The 20,000-nt window shown below is 39.0% G+C and overlaps 2 protein-coding genes across 18 annotated transcripts in view; one reads left to right on the top strand and one right to left on the bottom strand.

Annotated features, from left to right (window-relative positions):
* Positions 1–5,917, top strand: part of LOC119596532 (echinoderm microtubule-associated protein-like 2) — a 50,851-nt gene extending 44,934 nt beyond the window's left edge. For 14 of the 17 annotated variants that reach the window (XM_037945814.1, XM_037945822.1, XM_037945815.1 and 11 more), the window contains 10 exons: positions 1–235; positions 468–622; positions 879–1,004; positions 1,306–1,437; positions 1,580–1,717; positions 1,942–2,058; positions 2,208–2,249; positions 2,614–2,701; positions 2,838–3,064; positions 3,768–5,917. In XM_037945814.1, coding sequence (XP_037801742.1) covers positions 1–235; positions 468–622; positions 879–1,004; positions 1,306–1,437; positions 1,580–1,717; positions 1,942–2,058; positions 2,208–2,249; positions 2,614–2,701; positions 2,838–3,064; positions 3,768–3,932 — 1,425 coding nt within the window. In that variant the 3' untranslated portion in view covers positions 3,933–5,917. The remainder of the gene's footprint in view (positions 236–467; positions 623–878; positions 1,005–1,305; positions 1,438–1,579; positions 1,718–1,941; positions 2,059–2,207; positions 2,250–2,613; positions 2,702–2,837; positions 3,065–3,767) is intronic. The other 3 variants (XM_037945817.1, XM_037945823.1, XM_037945825.1) reach the window with 1 other exon arrangement.
* A 3,269-nt stretch (positions 5,918–9,186) lies between these two features.
* On the bottom strand, positions 9,187–19,916 carry LOC119596683 (mucin-5AC-like). The gene is made up of 7 exons (XM_037946014.1): positions 19,889–19,916; positions 14,664–19,388; positions 13,215–13,305; positions 11,361–11,522; positions 10,656–10,787; positions 10,047–10,172; positions 9,187–9,511 (listed from the first exon to the last, which is right to left on the bottom strand). The coding sequence occupies exons 1-7, from the start codon at positions 19,914–19,916 to the stop codon at positions 9,187–9,189; spliced, it is 5,589 nt and encodes a 1,862-aa protein (XP_037801942.1).
* Positions 19,917–20,000: the final 84 nt, after the last annotated feature.

The raw sequence follows: 20,000 nt of genomic DNA on the forward strand, positions 1-20,000 counted from the left end.
TGTGCAGCAGATCAGGTCCTTGCCGTGGACTTCTCCCCAGTGGACCGCAACACCATTATCACATGCGGGAAGAACCACATCTCCTTCTGGAATTATGAGAGTGGAATGCTTGCCAAACGAATGGGCATCTTTGAGAACAGGGAGCGGCCCAAGTACGTCACATCCATCTCCTTCACCGACACAGGCAATGTAATTTCGGGTGACTCGAACGGCAACCTGCTCATCTGGCAGCGAGGTTAGTGTTGATCACATTCCAGTACTATATTTCAGGAAGGATTCTCAAGCTGAACTAACAGAAAAAGGACCTTCTTTAAAATTTCTTCAGGATGATTCTATGATTCTCATTTTGATATGAGAACATCAAACATTTCTTGAAAACCAGAGAAAGTAACATAAATCTTTCATTTTTATCATTTGTCCTTTACATATTTTCCTCAGTGTACATCATCTGTCTAAATGTTTTATAGGTGGCAATACCGTGTGCAAGATGGTTCGGGGAGCACATGAGGGCCCAGTGTTCTCCATCCTGGTGCAGAAGGATGGAGCCATCATCACCGGAGGGAAAGACGGACGCATCATTGAATGGGATCGTGATCTGGAGCGCACTGGCAATGTGATTGAGGTAACCTATGTTTTTTTTTATTATTAATTGTTTGGTTTCAATATGAAATTGATGGTAACTATTTTATAATATTTAATGCATTTTTTTATATTAATATTGTAATGATTTTTATAAATATGATAATGAAAATGGTATTAATTATAATAATAATGGTATTAGCAATATAATTATTGTTATTATTGTTTTATAGTTATTACTGTATTATCATTCACTATAGTAACATTGATAATATATTACTGCTAATTTTCTGTTTCAGGTTCCTGAGCAATTTGGTGCCCCACGTGTGGTTACCTCAGGGCGAGGGACACAGCTGGTCGTTGGTACAACCAGGAATTGCGTTCTTGGAGGAACATTCACTTTTCCTCTTAGACCAGTTATGCAAGTAAGTGAATGTCTTTTATTTCATAATTTCCTTGCAAGGAGATTCTAAATCACTTTTTTATTACTGCCTAATCCTTATTATAATCATCATAGAGATGAGATTTGAAGGACAGTTGAACTTTGACAATTATGAGAGTGGGTAAGTACATATATATTCAGTTTTTAATCTTTATAAAGACTGCATTAATTGGTTCTTCTTTTTTTCTTCTGTCTCTTCCTTTTCCTCTTCCTCTTCTTCATCCTATTCCTCTTTGTCGTATTATTATTATCATCATCATTATTATGATCATTATTCTCTATAGGGTCACACTGAAGAACTGTGGGCTTTAGCTCCTCATCCTAGCCAGCAGCAATTCCTGACAGCGGGATATGACCGTACCTGCTACTTGTGGGACACCATGGCTCATACTATTGTTTGGAGCAAGGACATTGGGGTATGAATTGTTTTTTTCTGGAATGTGTTGGAGTAAATTTCAAAACTTATTACTTTTGCTGAGCTTTTTACTTGTATGAGGTATGAATTAAGTTATTTTAGCTTTTAAGCAACTTAGGTACTGATTTCTGAAATTGCCTTAGGAACATGCCCAATCTGCTGCCTTTTCCAATAATGGAGAAATAGTAATCATCGGTACAACCAGTGGCCGTTGGTTTGTCATGGACTCAGAAACCCGAGAAATGTATTCACAGCACCAAGATGGAAATGAGCCAATACAGGTAACATTATTGCTATTATTATATTTGACATGTGTTTCAATATTGAAAATGGTAAAGTTATATTTTAAAAATTCCAAAAGCTATTAAAAATGAATAAGAAATAATTTATAATTGTTATATCAGCAAGCTTCATGTTTTCACTAGATATCAAAATCTATTGTTCAATTGCCTTTCCTTGTGCTTGTTAATTTCCCTAAGTGTAATTATGAATTTTTCATACACAGGTTCTCAGATTTTCTCCAAGTGGACAATATCTTGCTGTAGGCTCAAGGGATAACAACATCTATGTCTACCAAGTATCAGAAGATTGCCGCAAGTACACTAGAATTGGTAGATGCCAGGTATGTTTATTCCCTTATTTTAGCAACTATTTTTAGATTATCTCAGGATTAAGGAATTTTGTTAGTATGACTTTTGTCTTTGAGGAAGAGTGAAAGTTCTGTCTCGCAATATAACCATCATGAGGCTTCTCTTTTCATGCATACTAAAGGCTAAGACTAGAAAAGCCAGGTACCAAAGCATATCATCAGTGGTAAGCATCATACCTTATTACCCTTATTACAAGTGCATACAAGCTGAGTGTGTCCCTCTGCAAATGCTTTTTTTACTCTGGAATGTAATGGTGTGTGTGGGAAGGTCTTGTGTTACTGTTATTTTAGTGTTGTATGCTAATGGGATGTTATTTTTCTTTCTCTAGCCTTTTTTTTTCAATGGTAGATTTTCAAGGCTTTTTTTACTTATGCTTTTTGGGTATACCAGGCATGAAATTGAATTACTCTTCTCGTTTTATTGTATTTACAATGCGTATGTTGGAAAATATTCAGGAACTTGTTACCTGTAAGTACACATCTGTCCCGGCTTTCTTTGTGGATTAACCTTCTTGAATCTGTTTTCAGGGTCACTCAAGTTTTGTGACTCATCTAGATTGGTCTGCTGACAGCCAGTTCCTGCAGTCAAATTCAGGCGATTATGAACTGCTATTCTGTAAGTGTCTGCTTCAGTTTTGTGCCTGTTCTTACAGGATTTCTCAACCTAACTTTGTCTGAATACGATACCTGTTTGCAGTAATATATGAAAATAATAGAATTTCTGTCAGCTCATACTCAATATTCTTCCCTAGGGAATGCTGGCCTGTGCCGCCAAATTGTACAAACATCGCAGATGCGAGATGTGGAATGGGCAAGCAACACCTGCACTCTCAATTTCTCAACCCTTGGCATCTGGCCTGAGGGAGCTGATGGCACAGACATCAACACCTGTGCTAAAGCCAACCAGTCGTCATTGCTGGCGACAGGTGACGATTTTGGGAAAGTGAAGGTGTTTGCCTTCCCTGCTTGCAATCAAAAGGTATGAACAGTTTTTGTTATCTATACATTTTTTTTTTTTTTTTTTTTTTTTTTTTTTAATGTTACAAACACATGTACACATCAATACACACAGACATACATTTATATATACCACATATGTATATTTATAAATACTCCAGAAGAAGTTATATTGATTGAGTTCAGTTTTCTGTAGTTGATACAACTAATAGCAAACAATGCACATGAGTTTTTCCCAATCAATATTGCTTTTTGCCATAACACGTTCCAGGAAATAGAATGCCATACTAACAGACCAAATTTAATATTAGAATGGTAGAACCAAAGCTCCTTCAACATCAGACTATTTCAGGTGCTCCTTTATTAAGAGAAACTTTTGAAATACAATATAAGGAATCCAGATATTAGATTCACCAGCATTCTGAATCCTTTTTTTATAAGGGTGTACAACTGGGAGAGAAGGATCTTGTATTGAATAACATGTTTTTAAAAGTGAGGGTATTAATAAAAACCTTGGAACTTTGTATATAATGAAATATATAATTTTTTATTTAAGCACCAAACCTCTATACAATTAAAAAAATGTTCAGTTTAGTTCATAATCTCATAATGTTGGATATACCTCTTCTCCACAAAGAGGTAAATACTTACAGCATCTTTATGAATGTTGTAAAATCTATGTCCATCTACTGACAATTTAAATTACTTATTACCATTTTTCCCAGGCTCGATGCTATGAGTATGGCGGGCACAGCAGTCACGTAACAGCTGTCGGGTACTTGCACGACGACTCGCGACTCATCTCCACTGGGGGTCGAGACACAGCCATCATGCAGTGGGTCGTCTCAGCTGCTTCTTCTTCTCCCTCCTCCTCCTCCTCACACCGCTGAAGGAGACAGGAAGAAATAGAGAAGGAGAAGTGTGACCTGTGAAATAGAATCTGAAAAGTGGCTTCTTCGTGCGAGGTGCAGACGACTCTTCTTTACAGATGATTTTTTTTAAAGACATTTTTAAAGCCTTTTGCTAATACATCTTGTACGGTTGTGTATTACTTTACAATTTATTGAATTTTTATAGCTACTGGATGTTGACTTGTATTTAAACATTAATCTCTTTTTTCAACTAAGTAACAGAAGCTGTGCTTGGGTTAAAATGTGCTTTTATTTTATGAAAAGGATCATAGATGGATGAATGAAAGAGTATTTAAAAAATAAAGAGCATAACTAAGTCCAACCTGTGAACTTGATTGATTAATCAGAGGATTTGGTTGTGAAGAAGAAAAAGAAATCAAGATGGTGCTGGTTTATGAAGTGTTGTTCTTTGTGCAACAAAGAAGTATTTGGATAAATGGAAAGGGATATATTAATCATCTCTCTCCTTTTTTTTTTTTTTTTTTTTTTTCTTTTTTTTTTTTTTTTCCCTCCTTGTTATATATCGTATCCTCTTATTTCTTGTGCTAATAGTGTTGAAAAAGGTACTGGTCATGTCTTAGTCTTCCTAATTAAGCAGACTGAAACAAGTAAAAATGAAGTGATGAGGTAGTTTAGCACATAATCTTTCAATGTTGTTTTGTTATGATTGAAGTCTGTGTTGAAAATAATTTTTACCTCTTGTATGCCCTTTCTTTGACATTTATCTTACATATTTATATTCTACATATTTAGCTCCCTGAAGGACATCATTTTCACCAAGGAAATTTTATCTGTATTTCCAGTTATCTTCATTATGCTGATGATGTCACAATCAGTGTGTCTTCACATTATGGATTTTTTCTGTAAGTGGGAGATATTGGTAATATTTTTTTTGACAGGAGTGAGGAGATAGTGTGCAGGCTGGATGTGCAAAGTCTTCTAAATGATCTGTGCTTCCTGAAATATTATTTGGTTATTTGTATATTATGGTCAGCCAGGCATAACCAGATAAATATTGTAAGGTTAAATATGGAAGATATTTTTATATATACACACATGGTTGACTGATTTTCCTCAAGTTTGTTTTATATGCGAGTGCATCCCAAGATCTGGAAGTTCAAGCAAGTCAAAATGAATGAATCAGTCAACATGCAACATTCTATTGACAAGTACCAATAATTGGGATGACAGTATATGGTGGTGGCAACAGACATCACACAACTTTTAACTAAAGTAAACAGTGAAAATTTTAATCATTATAACTCTTGTGTAACATGATGTACAGTCATCTGAATTTTTAAACCATGGTTTATATACACAAGGACTGTATTCTTGACACATCTCAAGGACCAGTCCCAAAATCATAGTGCATATTTGAAATAGACATTTAAATGAAGCACAGCAGATCTTGGATATATGAGTGTATATCTTTTCGATGAAGGCTGCAAAGTCTTTTCTTTTCACGTTTAGTCCATTTCAGTTTTGCTAATGTGTCATGCTTATAACTAGATGATATAGGAAAAAAGTATATTTTTCTTGAATTAGTGAACTTTGACAAATAAAAAAAGAACAAAAAAAAAATATTAGTAGAGTAGCTAGTGAGTGTTAAGTTGAGCTAATCCCATCTCCATTAAACAATGTCATGTATGCATATTTCATTTTATGTTTTGTATATGAATTGGTTTTCATCTTTCATCATTCATTCAAAGCACTTCTGTATTAAAAGAGAGTGATTACAAATTATAAACAAATCATGTAAGTAGGATTTATGGTTCAAAATGTCCTTTTATTGATTGATATTTTGCACCTCATTCTTTCCACCGTTGTTTATTAAGGAATGCACAATACTAGAGATCATAACTAATTTCTGTATAACTATCATAAATTTTATTATGTCATTATTTGTGTTGTAAATATTGCACTTCCTTCCCATCAACCAAAGTTTGAATAAATCTGTAACTGTAGTTGTTATATCAATTTCCTATTTTCTTTATTATGCATTTTTTTAGCACACTGAGTACACATCTGTTTTATTTTATATATACTGAATACATATTATGCTAAACCTATGTAAACTTATTAGCACTTTACTGTCATGGTAATAGAGTGTGTGTGTGTGTGTGTGTGTGTGTGTGTGTGTGTGTGTGTGTGTGTGTGTGTGTGTGTGTGTGTGTGTGTGTGTGTGTGTGTGTGTGTGTGTGTGTGTGTGTGTGTGTGTGTGTGTGTGTACACAATATTTATACACACTGCATATATAGGGTAATACTGTATAAACATATATATTTATCCATCTATATTATATATATAGGGTGTGTGAAAAAGAAGAAAAAAAAAAGAAAAGAAAAGCCCTGTGTCAGAAAGCTTAAGAAGGATGAAAGGGAATAATATTGGATTTAACTCAGTCATGACGGGAGCCCCTAGTGCTAAACAAACAACTTGACAGGGTGCATGCAGAGTCAGCCTCTTGAGGGAAAAATCAGAAACATGGAAAAAATTAAATTATCATACTCTCTATGGTCTTGGATGCTGCATAAACAATTTTTTAGGTAATGAAGCTAAAAAGAGGCTTTAAGTCTACTTTTGAAGGGCCATTTCTCCACAACAGGGCTAAACAAACATACAGATATTTAGCATGCATAACTTAGAGCAGGCTTAACCATGCCTGAAGAAAAGATGAGGGTTAGTCTGTCATACATTGTCAGGATGTCATCTGGCATGAATAGGTTAGAAATATATGGATAATGCTCTTTTTCAATCCAAGAGGTCTGGTAAGAAGGTAATAGTGACAAAGTATTTATCATTCCATGAACAACAGAATGACTAAAATAAGAGAAAATTCACTATGAGAAGCCTTAAATCAACAAGACCTCTGGGACACAAAGAAAACATTTTCCATAGGCTGAATCTATTTCCTGGGCTGAGATGGTCTACTGCAAAGATTGGTTAAACATTTATAAAACTAGTCTGGAGTAAATAACAGAAATAAACAAAAGCACATGGGTAAAGAACAATAATAAGAAAGACAGAATGTTGATCAAGTACATATATGCATTTCAACTAAACTGATATGCATTTTAGATAAGCTGGCATCTCACTTGATCTGGCCACTAAAGTAATACAGATATACAACACCATTCTGAAGCTAAAGAGACCTAAGCTGAGGTGACCACGGTCAACCATGTACGGCCCAATTCCCAGAAATTCCAGTCTTAACAATGGGAGGCTACATGTTTGAGGTGCAGCCTACTCAACACCATGCAAAATGTGAATCCAATATCAACCTTTGGAACAGAGAACAAGAAGAGCATATAAATATATATATGTATATATATATATATATATATATATATATATATATATATATATATATATATATATATATATATATATGTATATATGTATATATGTATATATGTATATGTATATATGTATATATGTATATATATGTATATATATATATATATATATATATATATATATATATATATATATATATATATATATGTATATATATATATAACAATGTTAAACAGTAGAGATCAATTCGAACAGATGCATGTACAAGGCGAAGTGCTAGAGGTAGTGGACAAGTATATATATCTAAGTCAACTCGTACAGACAAACACATCTAGCGAAGAGGAAATAAAGGACACATCAATCTAGGCTGGAGCACCTTCGTCAGACACTGTAGCATACTAAGAGGCTCCTTGCCATTACATTTAAAAAGAAAAGTTTTTAATCAAGTGTCCTCCCAGTTATGACCTATGGATCAGAAACATGGGCTACAGTCAAATTGCTGGCGAGGAAACTAATAAGTGCCCAGAGAGGGATGGAGAAATTGATGCCGGAATTTGGTTAAGAGATCGGATGAGAGCGACGTTGATCAGGGTCTGTGATTCGCATCTTGATAGTCGTGTTTTAAAGAAACCCTTTCACTGCTCTGTGTGTATGTGTGCGGTGGATGAGTTATTAAATTATGACTGTTTTTCCCTATGTTCCGGTGCAGAGAGATAAAGGAGTCTGTAATTTGTATCATTCAGCCAGAGGAGCGACTGAATCGCCGAAGCAACTGGAGGTTAGTCGAGCTCTGTATTGATGCTTGCCATCTTAAAAGAATACAAAATGCTTTACGACTGCATACTATACACTGTACCTGTTTTCTCCTTTCTAAATATAAAGTGTCAGTTCTGTCCCTGTGAAAGTAATACTGGAGTTCACAACAAATATCGAGAGGAAGAATGAAACTTTTGGTGGATGGTTACGCGTATAGAGTTGATAAGCAAAGGGAAACCGTGACCCACTGGTGATGAGAAAGAAGGGGAAGATGTGGAAGAGACGTGCTTAAGGAGAAATCCACAGTCACTGCCATCCACCAGAGAGCACTGAAGAATGTATAGAACAAGCAGAGGGCAAAGGAATCTGAGGAAATATCATCATTCATAAGTGCACGAGTGGCTTCCCTTTCAAAAAGAGATCGACACGGGACTTGTCTCGAAACTTCAAGAGGAGCATTCGGCCTGGAAGCAGATTTTGGCAGGAGTGAAACAAGTATAGGCTACTGGACGATAGGCTTGAAGTCTCATTAGCAAGTATGAGGATTCTGAAAGGTTTGACTTTTGGGAGGCTGTTGCTCACAGTCTCTTATCGACTGAATATATTAAATATGCTCTGAATGTTTGCTTCTACAGTATTAAGTTCGAGTAAATATCTTCTTTCATTATATTCCTGTCTAAATACCTTCCCGTACTACGAGATGAAAATGGCTTCTTTAAACTCATTTGTGTTTCTTTATATATTTAATTTTCGATTCGGAATAATGTCTGTCAGCGTTGTAACTAGAAGTCACTACAAAGTCTAGAATGTCCCAAAGTTAAAAAGAAGGAACGAACATAAGCAACATGTTAATGTACGGTCACGATTTTTTGTACCATAACATGCGGAACAAATGGAACGTCCATGCACAAGCCACAATACGGTGTGCTGGTGGGTGACAGGAAAATAATGCGAATAGATGTGACAGTAAACAGTAGACGGGAGATATCAATTTACCAGAGCAAAGAAAATTTAGATAGAAAAGCGTTGTAATATATATAGTAGAAGAGAAAATATGTTAAATCACAACTGAATGTTAGAATTAATGTATCCGAGAAAGTAGATGCCGGTTGACAACTGAGTATTAATACAAACATAACACGATTACACAATCTTCAAGAATCGAGTAGCCAACATACCTTCAAGGAATGTCTGAGAGTTTGGGCGGTCGAGTGGAAGTCCTTAATGGTGGCAGCACGTGAGGTCTCTGAGGCACGGTTTCCACAGGACTGAATCTATAATCTCCCGGGAACATGGGCGGCGCCAAGGATACGCTTTGAGGACCTGCCGTTGAAGGACGTCTAGGGCTTGTGGGACTCGTGACTTGAACGGCCTGAGGTTCCAAAGTTGAGACCAGTTTCGGGAGGGAGGCGCGTCGGTTCACGTGGGAAGGGGGGTAGTAAAAGCCAGGCGAGGGATGTTCCTCGGCGGTGAGGGCTATTTGGCCTGGGATCTCGGTTTGGGGGCTGGAAGAGACGATCGTTTTAAGGAAATGTTGATTAGCGGTTGGTTGCTGTAGGACGAGATGGACAGAAAAAACATGGCAAGTATTCTGTGGTAAGATATATACTCTCTCTCTCTCTCTCCCTCTCCCTCTCTCTCTCCCCCTCTCTCTCTCTCTCTCTCTCTCTCTCTCTCTCTCTCTCTCTCTCTCTCTCTCTCTCTCTCTCTCTCTCTCTCTCTCTCTCTCTCTCTCTCTCCCTCCCTCCCTTCCTCGCTCTCCCTCTCTCTCTCTCTCTCTCCCTCCCTCTCCCTCTCCCTCCCTTTCTCTCCCTCTCTCTGCCTCTCTTTCCCTCTCCCTCCTTCTTCCTCCCCCCTCTCTCTCCCTCCCTTTCCTCCCTCTCTCTCCTCTCCCTCCCTCCCTCTCCTCTCCCAATCCCTCATCTCCCTCTCTCTCCCTCCATATCTCTCTCTCTCGCTCCCTCCCTCCCTCCAGATCTCTCTCTCTCGCTCCCTCCCTCCCTCTCTCTCTCTCTCCCTCTCCCCCTTTCCCTCCCTTACCCATATGACTGGTTGCCTTGACTTGCTGTTGCAGGACGAGACACATGATCTGGTTGCGTCGTGGCGTGATTCTTGGTTGAATAAGTTTCCGCAGGTGAGGTCACCACAGTTGTTCTGGAGCAGTGTCTATAATAATGACTTTTAAGAATTAATAAAGCTTCATGTTATTGACTTGGCTGACTGGTGGAGAGAGTTATATGTCACTAGTAGGAGTGATGTACAGTATAGCCTTGGAATGACTTATTCATGTTGGCTGGTATTTTGTGAATCTTTTTTTAGACGACAGTGGGGGAAAATAGCAAGAGCAATTCTTCATTTACGAGATCTCTGCCTGTTTACTTGACCTCAAGAAAAAAAACTGACTGGATTGATTGTAACGGTATGACTATGATGAACATATTATAACACCAATAAAAATTGCATATTTTATACAAAAAGGGAAAGATAGTAATTAACAGAATGTGAAAGAAGGAGGAAAACTTTATATACGTATCTACTCATTGTATACTGCAGGTGTAGATAAATATTTTAGATGTAATAGAAACTAATGATGGTGCTTTTAACCCCTCTTCCTATTAGGCAGTAACTCAACGCAATCAACCAACATACTTTACGAGATTCCTGACCATGAGGATGAGCAGCAAGGCCAGAAATACAGCGAGGCCATACAGCAGTAACAGCGTGAAGTTAAAGTATTCGCAGTCACACCTCATGCCGGTTTCACTGTAACTGCAGTCGGATCTAACGAGGGGGAAAGGAGAAAATTAGGAGGTTGCAGTGTTGCATGCAAGGTGGGATTTTGGGTTTGTCTGCATTATGCAAGGTGAAGTAATAATTTCGTAAGTAGGTCTTTATGTAAGGACTTGATAAAGCATTACAATTTCCCAATAGTTTGTTTCCTGTGCAAAAGCAACACAGTAATAGAGGGTGTAAGCTTACTTACGAAAAAAAAAAAATCCAAAAGATTTTGATAAAATTATATAGATGATCGCAGTAACGGATAATATATATCACAGGCACAGACACGGACTTACACACACACACACACACACACACACACACACACACACACACACACACACACACACACACACACACACACACACACACACACACACACACACAAAAATATATATATATATATATATATATATATATATATATATATATATATATATATATATATATATATATATATATATATATATATGCATGTGTGTGTTGGAAGAGAAAGAAAGAGAGCGAAAGAGACACAGAACGAGACCGAAGCAGACACAGCCTCACGACGAAATCACCAAAGCACCGGGCACATACTCGGGGCAAATGCACGTGCTGTTTCTGCAAGTGAGATCGCCGCCACACTGCGCCCACGGTCCGCAGGTGTCCCCATGTCCCCTGCTGCTGTTGTCGCTCACATCGGGATAATCGTCCTCCTGCGCTGGGGCGGCTGGAGAAGGGGAAGGAGACGAGGTCGATCTGAGGAAGAGAAGCTAAGCATGTCAGTTAAGAATGCTTGGTAATCGGTTAATCATTCTTGTTATTTTTTTTCATTAGTGTGATCAGCAAGGTGGGGATTGTTTACGAATAACTAGGGGAGACGGAGAGGGAGAGGGAGGAGGAGGGAGATAGGAAGGGAGGGAGGGAGGGAGACAGGTAGGGAGGGAAGGAGAGAGGGAAGGAGAGAAGGAGGGAGGGAGGGAGGGAGGGAGGAACAGAGAGAGAGAGAGAGAGACATAGAGAGAGAGAGAGAGAGATGATGTCATAACCGTAATAAATATATTAAAATATCTAGTGATAGACTGTCTTTTCCGATAAGGTTTAATTGCCAGTAACGAGTTTCTAACCCATTTTGAGCTTGCTTAAAGTAAAATCTGAAACTTTAACTGTTTTTTATATGCTTTCCTCGTGACTGACTCCCCAAATTTCATTATTACAGCAGCATGTCTTTATTACTATAGCACTGAGCCAGGACATGATACTCTCCCATTAGCCAGCCTTTCCTCTGGGACTGTGCACTGTTCACCTGGGATTTGCGCTTTTCGACCAGAAGGAGGATGTGAGACCGTGTCCATAATGTACTTGGTCTTCCCGTCACCAAGAGCGACCTCGGAGCATGTCGCGGGCGATCACATGCGAGATACCGACAGGAGACAAAAGGGGGTTATTTGCATCTATTCGGTTCCTGGGATATTCCATGGAATGGCATCAGACTGCTGGCGGCAAATCAAACCAGGGAATGGAGGGCTACATAGCTTCAGCCTCTCGAACGTGCAAAAATGCAACACGCGAAACGCCACAACTGTTTCCGGGAGATTAAGATGTTCTTTTCCGGATTGATGTACTTCGAAGAGAAATGTATTCTACAGTAGATTTCCATCAGCATTGCGGGAAAAAAGGAAAGAAAAAAAAAAGAAAGAAAAAAGAAAAAGAAAAAGAAAAAGAAAAAAAAAAAGAAAAAAAAAAAAAAAATATATATATATATATATTTTTTTTTTTTTTTTTTTTTTTTGAGTTAACGTATCCTGCGTTTACTTGCTTGGGTTTCTGAGGGTATTTTGTTCCATGTTAGGAGAACTTGACCTGTGAAACTACCGTTCGTCATTTCTTGGCATTCACATTGAATATAGATAAGAGGCATAAGCCACCTTTTTGTTGCTCTTGTTGTTCCGTATACTTGAGAGTCTCACGTCCAATAATTCCACGAGTAATCTTATGTCACTAAGAGTAGGCATCAGCAGACAAGGAGGGGAAGCGACCTGCATGGTCAGGAATGAAATTGGAATTATTAATGCATGACTTTAATGACTGGTGAACAGCTTGTTTTTCTAAAGGTAGATAGAAACGATAGATAACAATGAAATGCAAGTAGATACAACTGCAGAGCATGGATTAGCTGATCTGTAAAGTTTAGGAGAGAAAAGGAATGACAGAGAGAAAATAAAAAGCGAAATGAGGGAAAGGGAACCGTCAACTCTTAAAGCGAAGGAAAAGGTGAATTCAGTATTTAAGAATAAGATAAAACTAAATGATTAGAAGAAAAACTGCGGGAAAGTAGGAAATTAAGAACAAAAAAAGCTAATGGAAGTATAGATACAATGATATATGGGGGGAGGGAGAGGGGGGAGGGCGGAGGTTATCACTAAAGAAGAAAAAATAAGTTTGACGTACCCTGGTCTGCAGATACAGTTGAGACAGACGTTTGGTGCTCTGCATGAATGAGGAGCTAAGCAACAGAATCCTTTTCGAGCGAAGTTATTCTCTGGAAAAAGAGGGTGCGCACATAAATATCATTATAATTATATATCAGTATGTGTACACACACACACACACATACACACACACACACACACACACACACACACACACACACACACACACACACACACACACACATACAAAGTAATCCAGCTACTGCGGAGAGCATTAGAGGAGAATAATAATAAGGTGTCACAAGTACCGTATGACTGCAAGAAACAGTCTGGCTCTAAAAAATAATAATAGAGATAAAATTCTCATGCTTTTACTGGGCAAACAACCGGCACGGCTATCGGTGAATGGTCAAATAAACGGCCATAAGGCAGTCATTTGAGTAAGTACTTGCTTAGTTCACTGAGTGGTTGAAAAGGGTCCCACAATAATGAAACGATCGCGTTGTTATTGATCTGCACAGCCAAGGTATCCGGGCTCTTCAACAGACGTAAACAAGTAAGGAAAATTGTCGATTGTGATTTTAAAGCTATGCATCGTGATTGTGTCTTCTAATCATCCATCAGTGTCTCGAGTCTTTTGTCAAACAAAACCTACACCAGTCTCAAGGTAACTCTAGCGTATGTGCCGGCCAAGTTCTTTCAATTAGAATATTAGGATTTTGAACAGCTTGTGTTGCCGTTATTGAGTGGTAAGTATACACCTACGTTACTGAGCAAACCGACCTTGCCGTACTGCTTTAAACATGAGGAAAACTGTACTAACACTACATTCCAACAGGTGGAGGGAAGGAGAAAGGACTTGATGATTGATTGGTTGATCGAAGTCTATTTTCGAAAACTAGAACAGTCATAAAGTACGGCTTTCTCACAGTGAATTAGCCTTTTGTCAGATCATAACTATCAGACTTCTTGAGATGCGTGACACAGTCAATAGTTTTGTTCCTGTAGCTGCAACAAGCTCACTAATTTGTCTCTTTATCCAAACAATTATATTTCTGGCGCTCAGTGTTGCTCGTAAATAGTAACATACAGAAACAACAATAATATTGTTACTGTATTGATCAGACAGATCCCTTTCTATGAGTCCCTTAAAGCCAAGATCATGATATAGTAGATTCATAAGCGAAATTCTATTTATTTTATCCCTTTCTTTTTATTTTCATCAAGTTGCTGTAGGTAGTCTGAAAAGACGTTTTAATAATAATAATAATAAAAACAATAATAAGAATTCAACTCATTAGTGTATGAACACTTTCACACACACACACACACACACACACACACACACACACACACACACACACACACACACACACACACACACACACACACACACACACCAAAAAAAAAAAAAAAAAAAAAAAAAAAAAAAAAAAAAAAAAAAAAAAAAACTTTATGATTTACTAACCGGCTGTACTCTTCTCAGTTGATTCCTGGTTTGGCAATTCGTCCATTTCTAAATTAACCGACTCTAAAGTAGAAGACGTCAGCGCTGACGATTCCGTGGTACCAGAGCTGAGGCCGGTGTCAAAAACCGGCAGCTGGATGGTGGTACTAACTGTCGTGGTTTCGCTGGTTGTACTGCTTAGAGTTGTGGTCTTAACAGTAGCACTGGTAGCTGCTGTGGTTTCACTGGTGGTACTACTGATTCTTGTGGTTTCACTGGCTTTACTACTAGCTGTTGTGGTCGCAGGAGTAGGGTTTTCAATAACTGTGCTGCTTAGTATCGCAAGTTCGATCGATGGACTATTAGTGACTAACGCATCAATTGTTCTGGTAACAGTAGTGGATGTTGGAAGGGAGCTATTTATGATACTAGCAGTTACGTTGTCACTGACACCAATTGCATTTCTGGTATCTGTAGGTGCATCAGCAAGATTTGTGAAGTTAGTTTTATTGCCAACATTTCTATCAGCTGTATTATTGGAGTCAATTGCAGGATCAACGGTTGTATTTTCAATATCTGTGGTGTCAATTCTGTTATTGAAAGTTATATTGTCAATTGCTTCAATGTCAGTTATATTCTCAATAGATGTTTTAATTGCGTTTTCAGCTGCTGTGGTATCAGTTGTGTTGTCAGCTTCTGCAGTATCCGTTGTGTTGTCAATTTCTGCAATGTTGTTTGCGTTGTCAGTTTCTGCAATGTCAGTTGTGTTGTCAGTTTCTGCAATGTCTGTTGTATTGTCAGCTTCTGCAATGTCTGTTGTGTTGTCAGCTGCAATGTCTGCTGTGTTGTCAGTTTCTGCAATGTCATTCATGTAGTCAGCTTCTGCAATGTCTGTTGTGTTGTCAGTTTCTGCAATGTCTGTCATGTTGTCAGCTTCTGCAATGTCTGTTGTGTTGTCAGCTTCTGCAATGTCAGTCATGTAGTCAGCTTCTGCAATGTCTGATGTGTTGTCAGCTTCTGCAATGTCTGTTGTGTTGTCAGCTTCTGCAATGTCTGTTGTGTTGTCAGCTTCTGCAATGTCACTCATGTAGTCAGCTTCTGCAATGTTTGTTGTGTTGTCAGCTTCTGCAATGTCTGTTGTGTTGCCAGTTTCTGCAATGTCCGTAGTGTTGTCAGCTTCTGCAATGTCACTCATGTAGTCAGCTTCTGCAATGTCTGTTGTGTTGTCAGCTTCTGCAATGTCAATCATGTAGTCAGTTTCTGCAATGTCTGTTGTGTTGCCAGTTTCTGCAATGTCTGTTGTGTTGCCAGTTTCTGCAATGTCAGTCATGTAGTCAGCTTCTGCAATGTCTGTTGTGTTGTCAGCTTCTGCAATGTCTGTTGTGTTGTCAGCTTCTGCAATGTCTATTGTGTTGTCAGTTTCTGCAATGTCACTCATGTTGTCAGTTTCTGCAATGTCTGTTGTGTTGTCAGCTTCTGCAATGTCTGTTGTGTTGTCAGTTTCTGCAATGTCTGTTGTGTTGCCAGTTTCTGCAATGTCATTCATGTAGTCAGCTCCTGCAATGTCTGTCATGTACTCAGCTTCTGCAATGTCTGTTGTGTCGTCAGCTTCTGCAATGTATGTTGTGTTGTCAGCTTCTGCAATGTCATTCATATGGTCACCTTCTGCAATATCCGTGTTGTCAATTTCTGCCATGTCAGTTGTGTTGTCAGTCATTGCTTTGTCTTCCGTGATGTCAGTTCTTGCGATGTTGGTTATGTTGTCAGCTACAGCGATGTCACTTGCTGCGTTGTTCTTTGTGTTGTCAACTACGTCAGTAATGTTACCAAGATCTGTAAAGTTGGCTGTGTTGTCAGCTGCGATGACACTCGTGTTGTCAGTTGTTTTCTCAGTTGCTGTGGTGGAAGTTTCTGCAGTGCCGGTTGTGTTGTCAGTATCTGCAGTGCCAGTGTTAATTGTGTCAGTAGTAAAGTTAGCAACAGCATCGGCAGCTGTACTATAAATGCTTGTGGAATCTACACCTGTGTTGTTAAAAAGTGTCCTGCCAACGCCCTTTTCCTTGTCATCTGTCATATTACTAATTCTGTTATTGCCAACATGATTTTCTCTTGCTTCGTTATTCTTGTTACCAAGAGAGGTGTTGTCAAATGTTGTGTTTTCAGCAGATGTGCTGCCAGCAGTTGTGCTGGGAGCTGCTAACTCGAAAACAGCTGTTGTCTCGGCAACTGAATTAATATCCATTCGGTTGACGGTGTTGGGCTGTACCACATTCGTTTCAAAGGACGACTCAGCGGCTGCGGGAACTGTGAAACCTGTTGAATAGTCCGCTTCTGACTGCCGCCGCGTCGTGTTAATAGCAGGAGTCATGTCAGACACTGAAGCTTCGGTGCGTGTGCGTTCTTCGGTTAAGTTGGATTCGACGTCGGTTGGCACCGCGTTTTCGAGGTCAAAAGACGTAAGGTTGATATGGATCCCGCGGAATTTGATACCATCAGTGATATTAGCATTCGTAGAGTCAATGTTCAGATTTTTGGAGCTACGGTTAGTTTTATTCTGAACCACTGTGTCATCAACTAGCATTGGGTTAGCTGTAGAATTATCACTATCTACTGTGGTGACATCTACAGTATCGATGGTCTTCGTGTAAATCTTTACAGTGTTGTCTGTGGTGGTGCCAATATCAATGATTCCAGCTTCAGTAGAGGTAGCACCATCTGTTACCGTATCCCCTATAATACCATCTATTGCAGTATCCTCTGTACTCGCACTATCTAAATGCTCAGCGTTAGAGGTTTCTATTTGGTTTTCAGTCATTGTATCTGCAGCGGCGGCGGCATCAGGGAAACCAGCAGCTGTTACGGGATACCTCGTAGTAACATAAGTGTTTATCTCAAGAGTGGCGCTAAAGTTACCAGTGCCAACAGCTATAAGGCTACGATCAGTAGCCGTGCTGTTATTACCTGTGGCATCAGTAGTGTTGTCAATTATGTCAGCGATCTTCGTGCCAATGTTGGTAACAGGAATAGTGCCAACTGTTGCTGTGTCGATGTCCCTGGTGCCTGTGACTGCTGCATTACCCTCCGGCGCAGCAGTAGTTGTGGTACGAGTGGTAGCGAAATGAACTGGCGTGGTACCGGCAGTCGTTGTATCAAGCGCTGTCGTGCCAACGGTAGTAGCGTTAACTGTTGTGGTACCAATAGTCGTGATGTCTTTTGCTAGGACGATAGTTGTAGTGTCTGACATTTTCGTAATATCAGAAGTAGCGTCGTCAGTCGTATCAACTTCTGTTGACATAGCAGTAGAGTCAACTACATTTCCAACATCTGTGGCATTAGCAGTCGTGTCAACTTCCTTAACTTTAGTAGTTGTGCCAACTTCTATTGCATCAGTAGCAGTGTCAACTTCCGTTGCTTCAGTAGTAGTGTCAGCATCTGTTGTCTCAACAGGAAAGTCCACTTCGGTTACTTCAATAACAGGGCTAAATTCTGTTGTGTCAAATGTATTGTAATCTTCTGTTACAGTAATAGTATCAAGTTCATTAGATTCACCAGTCGTATCAACTGCTGCTGTCATAACAGTTGCACCAGGATTGCCAGTAGTTGTGTCAGCTTTCGATGTTTCAACAACTGTGTAAACTTCTGTTACATTTACAGCAGCGTCGATTTCTGTTATATCAGCAACAGTGTCAACTTCCGTTGTTTCAATGGTAGTGTCAACATCTGCTGTCTCGACAAAAGAATACATTTCTGTCGCTTCAATAATAGGGCCAAATTCTGTTGGAATGTAATCTGTTGCTTTAGTAGTAGGGCCAACTTCTTCAGTTTCAACAACCGTGTCAATTTCTGTTCCATTATTAACGGCGTCAACTTCTGTTCCGTCAGCAGGAGCATCAGCGTATGTTGCATCAGTATTGATGTCCAATTCTTTATTATCAACAGTCGGTTCAGCTTCTGTTGCATCAGTAATGGCATCAACTTCTGTTCCGTCACCAGCTGTGTCGACATCTGTTGTGTCACTATTCGTGTCAACTATTGGTGCATCTATAACAGTTTCGACTTCTGTTGTGTCAGTCATATCAGCTCTTGACATGTCAACAGTCGTGTCAATTTCTGCTGTGCTATCAGACGTGTCATTTCCTGATATTCCAACTTCTTTATTTATGTCGTCAGTCGAATCAGCAGTTGCAACATCAGCAGCTATACCATTTTCTGTCGGGTCAACTTCTACTGTATCAAGTGTCGCCCCAATGTCTGTTGTAACAGTAGTTATGTCAAAACTCTTGTGGTCGATCACCGTGCTATCAGTCACTGGTATACTGTCGTTCAGAATATCCAATGTATTTTCCACATTTTCGCCTGATTCTATGTCAACATCCAAAGTGCCATGTGTTATTATGTCAGGATTAATAACGTTAACAGACGCAGAGGTGTAAGCATCTCTGTTAACAGTCACAGTAACGGGAATGTCAACAGGCTCAGCATCTCCAGACTCAACATTCGTAACTGTAGTATCGAAATTCGAACTGCTAAAACTGGTAGTCGCGGTGTTATTTGTGCTATTGCGTATTCTGTTTATGGTAGTCGTAGTGTTATAGGTGTTATTGTGAATGCTCTTTGTGGCATCCGTAGTGTTATGTGTGCTCGTGTAAATGCTATTTGTTTTGCCATTTTCTGCACCGGAGTTCGAAGACACGTTGCTGGCTTGGATACTTGGTGGAGTAAAATTATCCGCAGCCGTGCCGATACCTGAAAATAACAATATATTTTATTTGGTGCGTTTCTTGTGTTTTGAAGCCAATTGAGAAAAACGTATATGCATATTGCTCAAATTCAAATATGTATTTTGAAAATTTTATTATTGCTTTTAAAAATTGACGTAAGATGGACGATTTACGTTTGAATAAAACATAGAAAGTAATCGGTTAAGCTATTGGAGTTGGCAAATGAATTTATCTGTTTTTTATTGAACAAAAGTATGTGTATTATGTATGCAGTATTACAATAACTGTATATCGATATCTAGATGAATCGCAAGTAGACATTCGACCGCTCTTGTTTAAATAATACAGTCTGTAAATGTCTACCAATCTATACGAGTTAATGAAAATATGTCCATAAAAAGCGGCAGTGTATATATAATAGACAAAAAGATCGTAAAAACGTAATTTATTCGAAAAGGAAAAAACATAATATGTTCTTTTCGTGAATGTAGTTAACACCCATGAACATAAGGCCAATCGACACACCTAACGCGAGGACCAAGATGGCTAACATGGTCGACAATCCGATGCAAGGCGGACGCAACTTCACCCTTCGCGCCATCCGTCCGTCGTCCTCGGAGCCGCCAGTTTGCGCGCG

Source organism: Penaeus monodon, chromosome 38 (genome assembly GCF_015228065.2).
Source record: "Penaeus monodon isolate SGIC_2016 chromosome 38, NSTDA_Pmon_1, whole genome shotgun sequence".
NCBI classification, from domain to species: Eukaryota; Metazoa; Arthropoda; class Malacostraca; order Decapoda; family Penaeidae; genus Penaeus; species Penaeus monodon.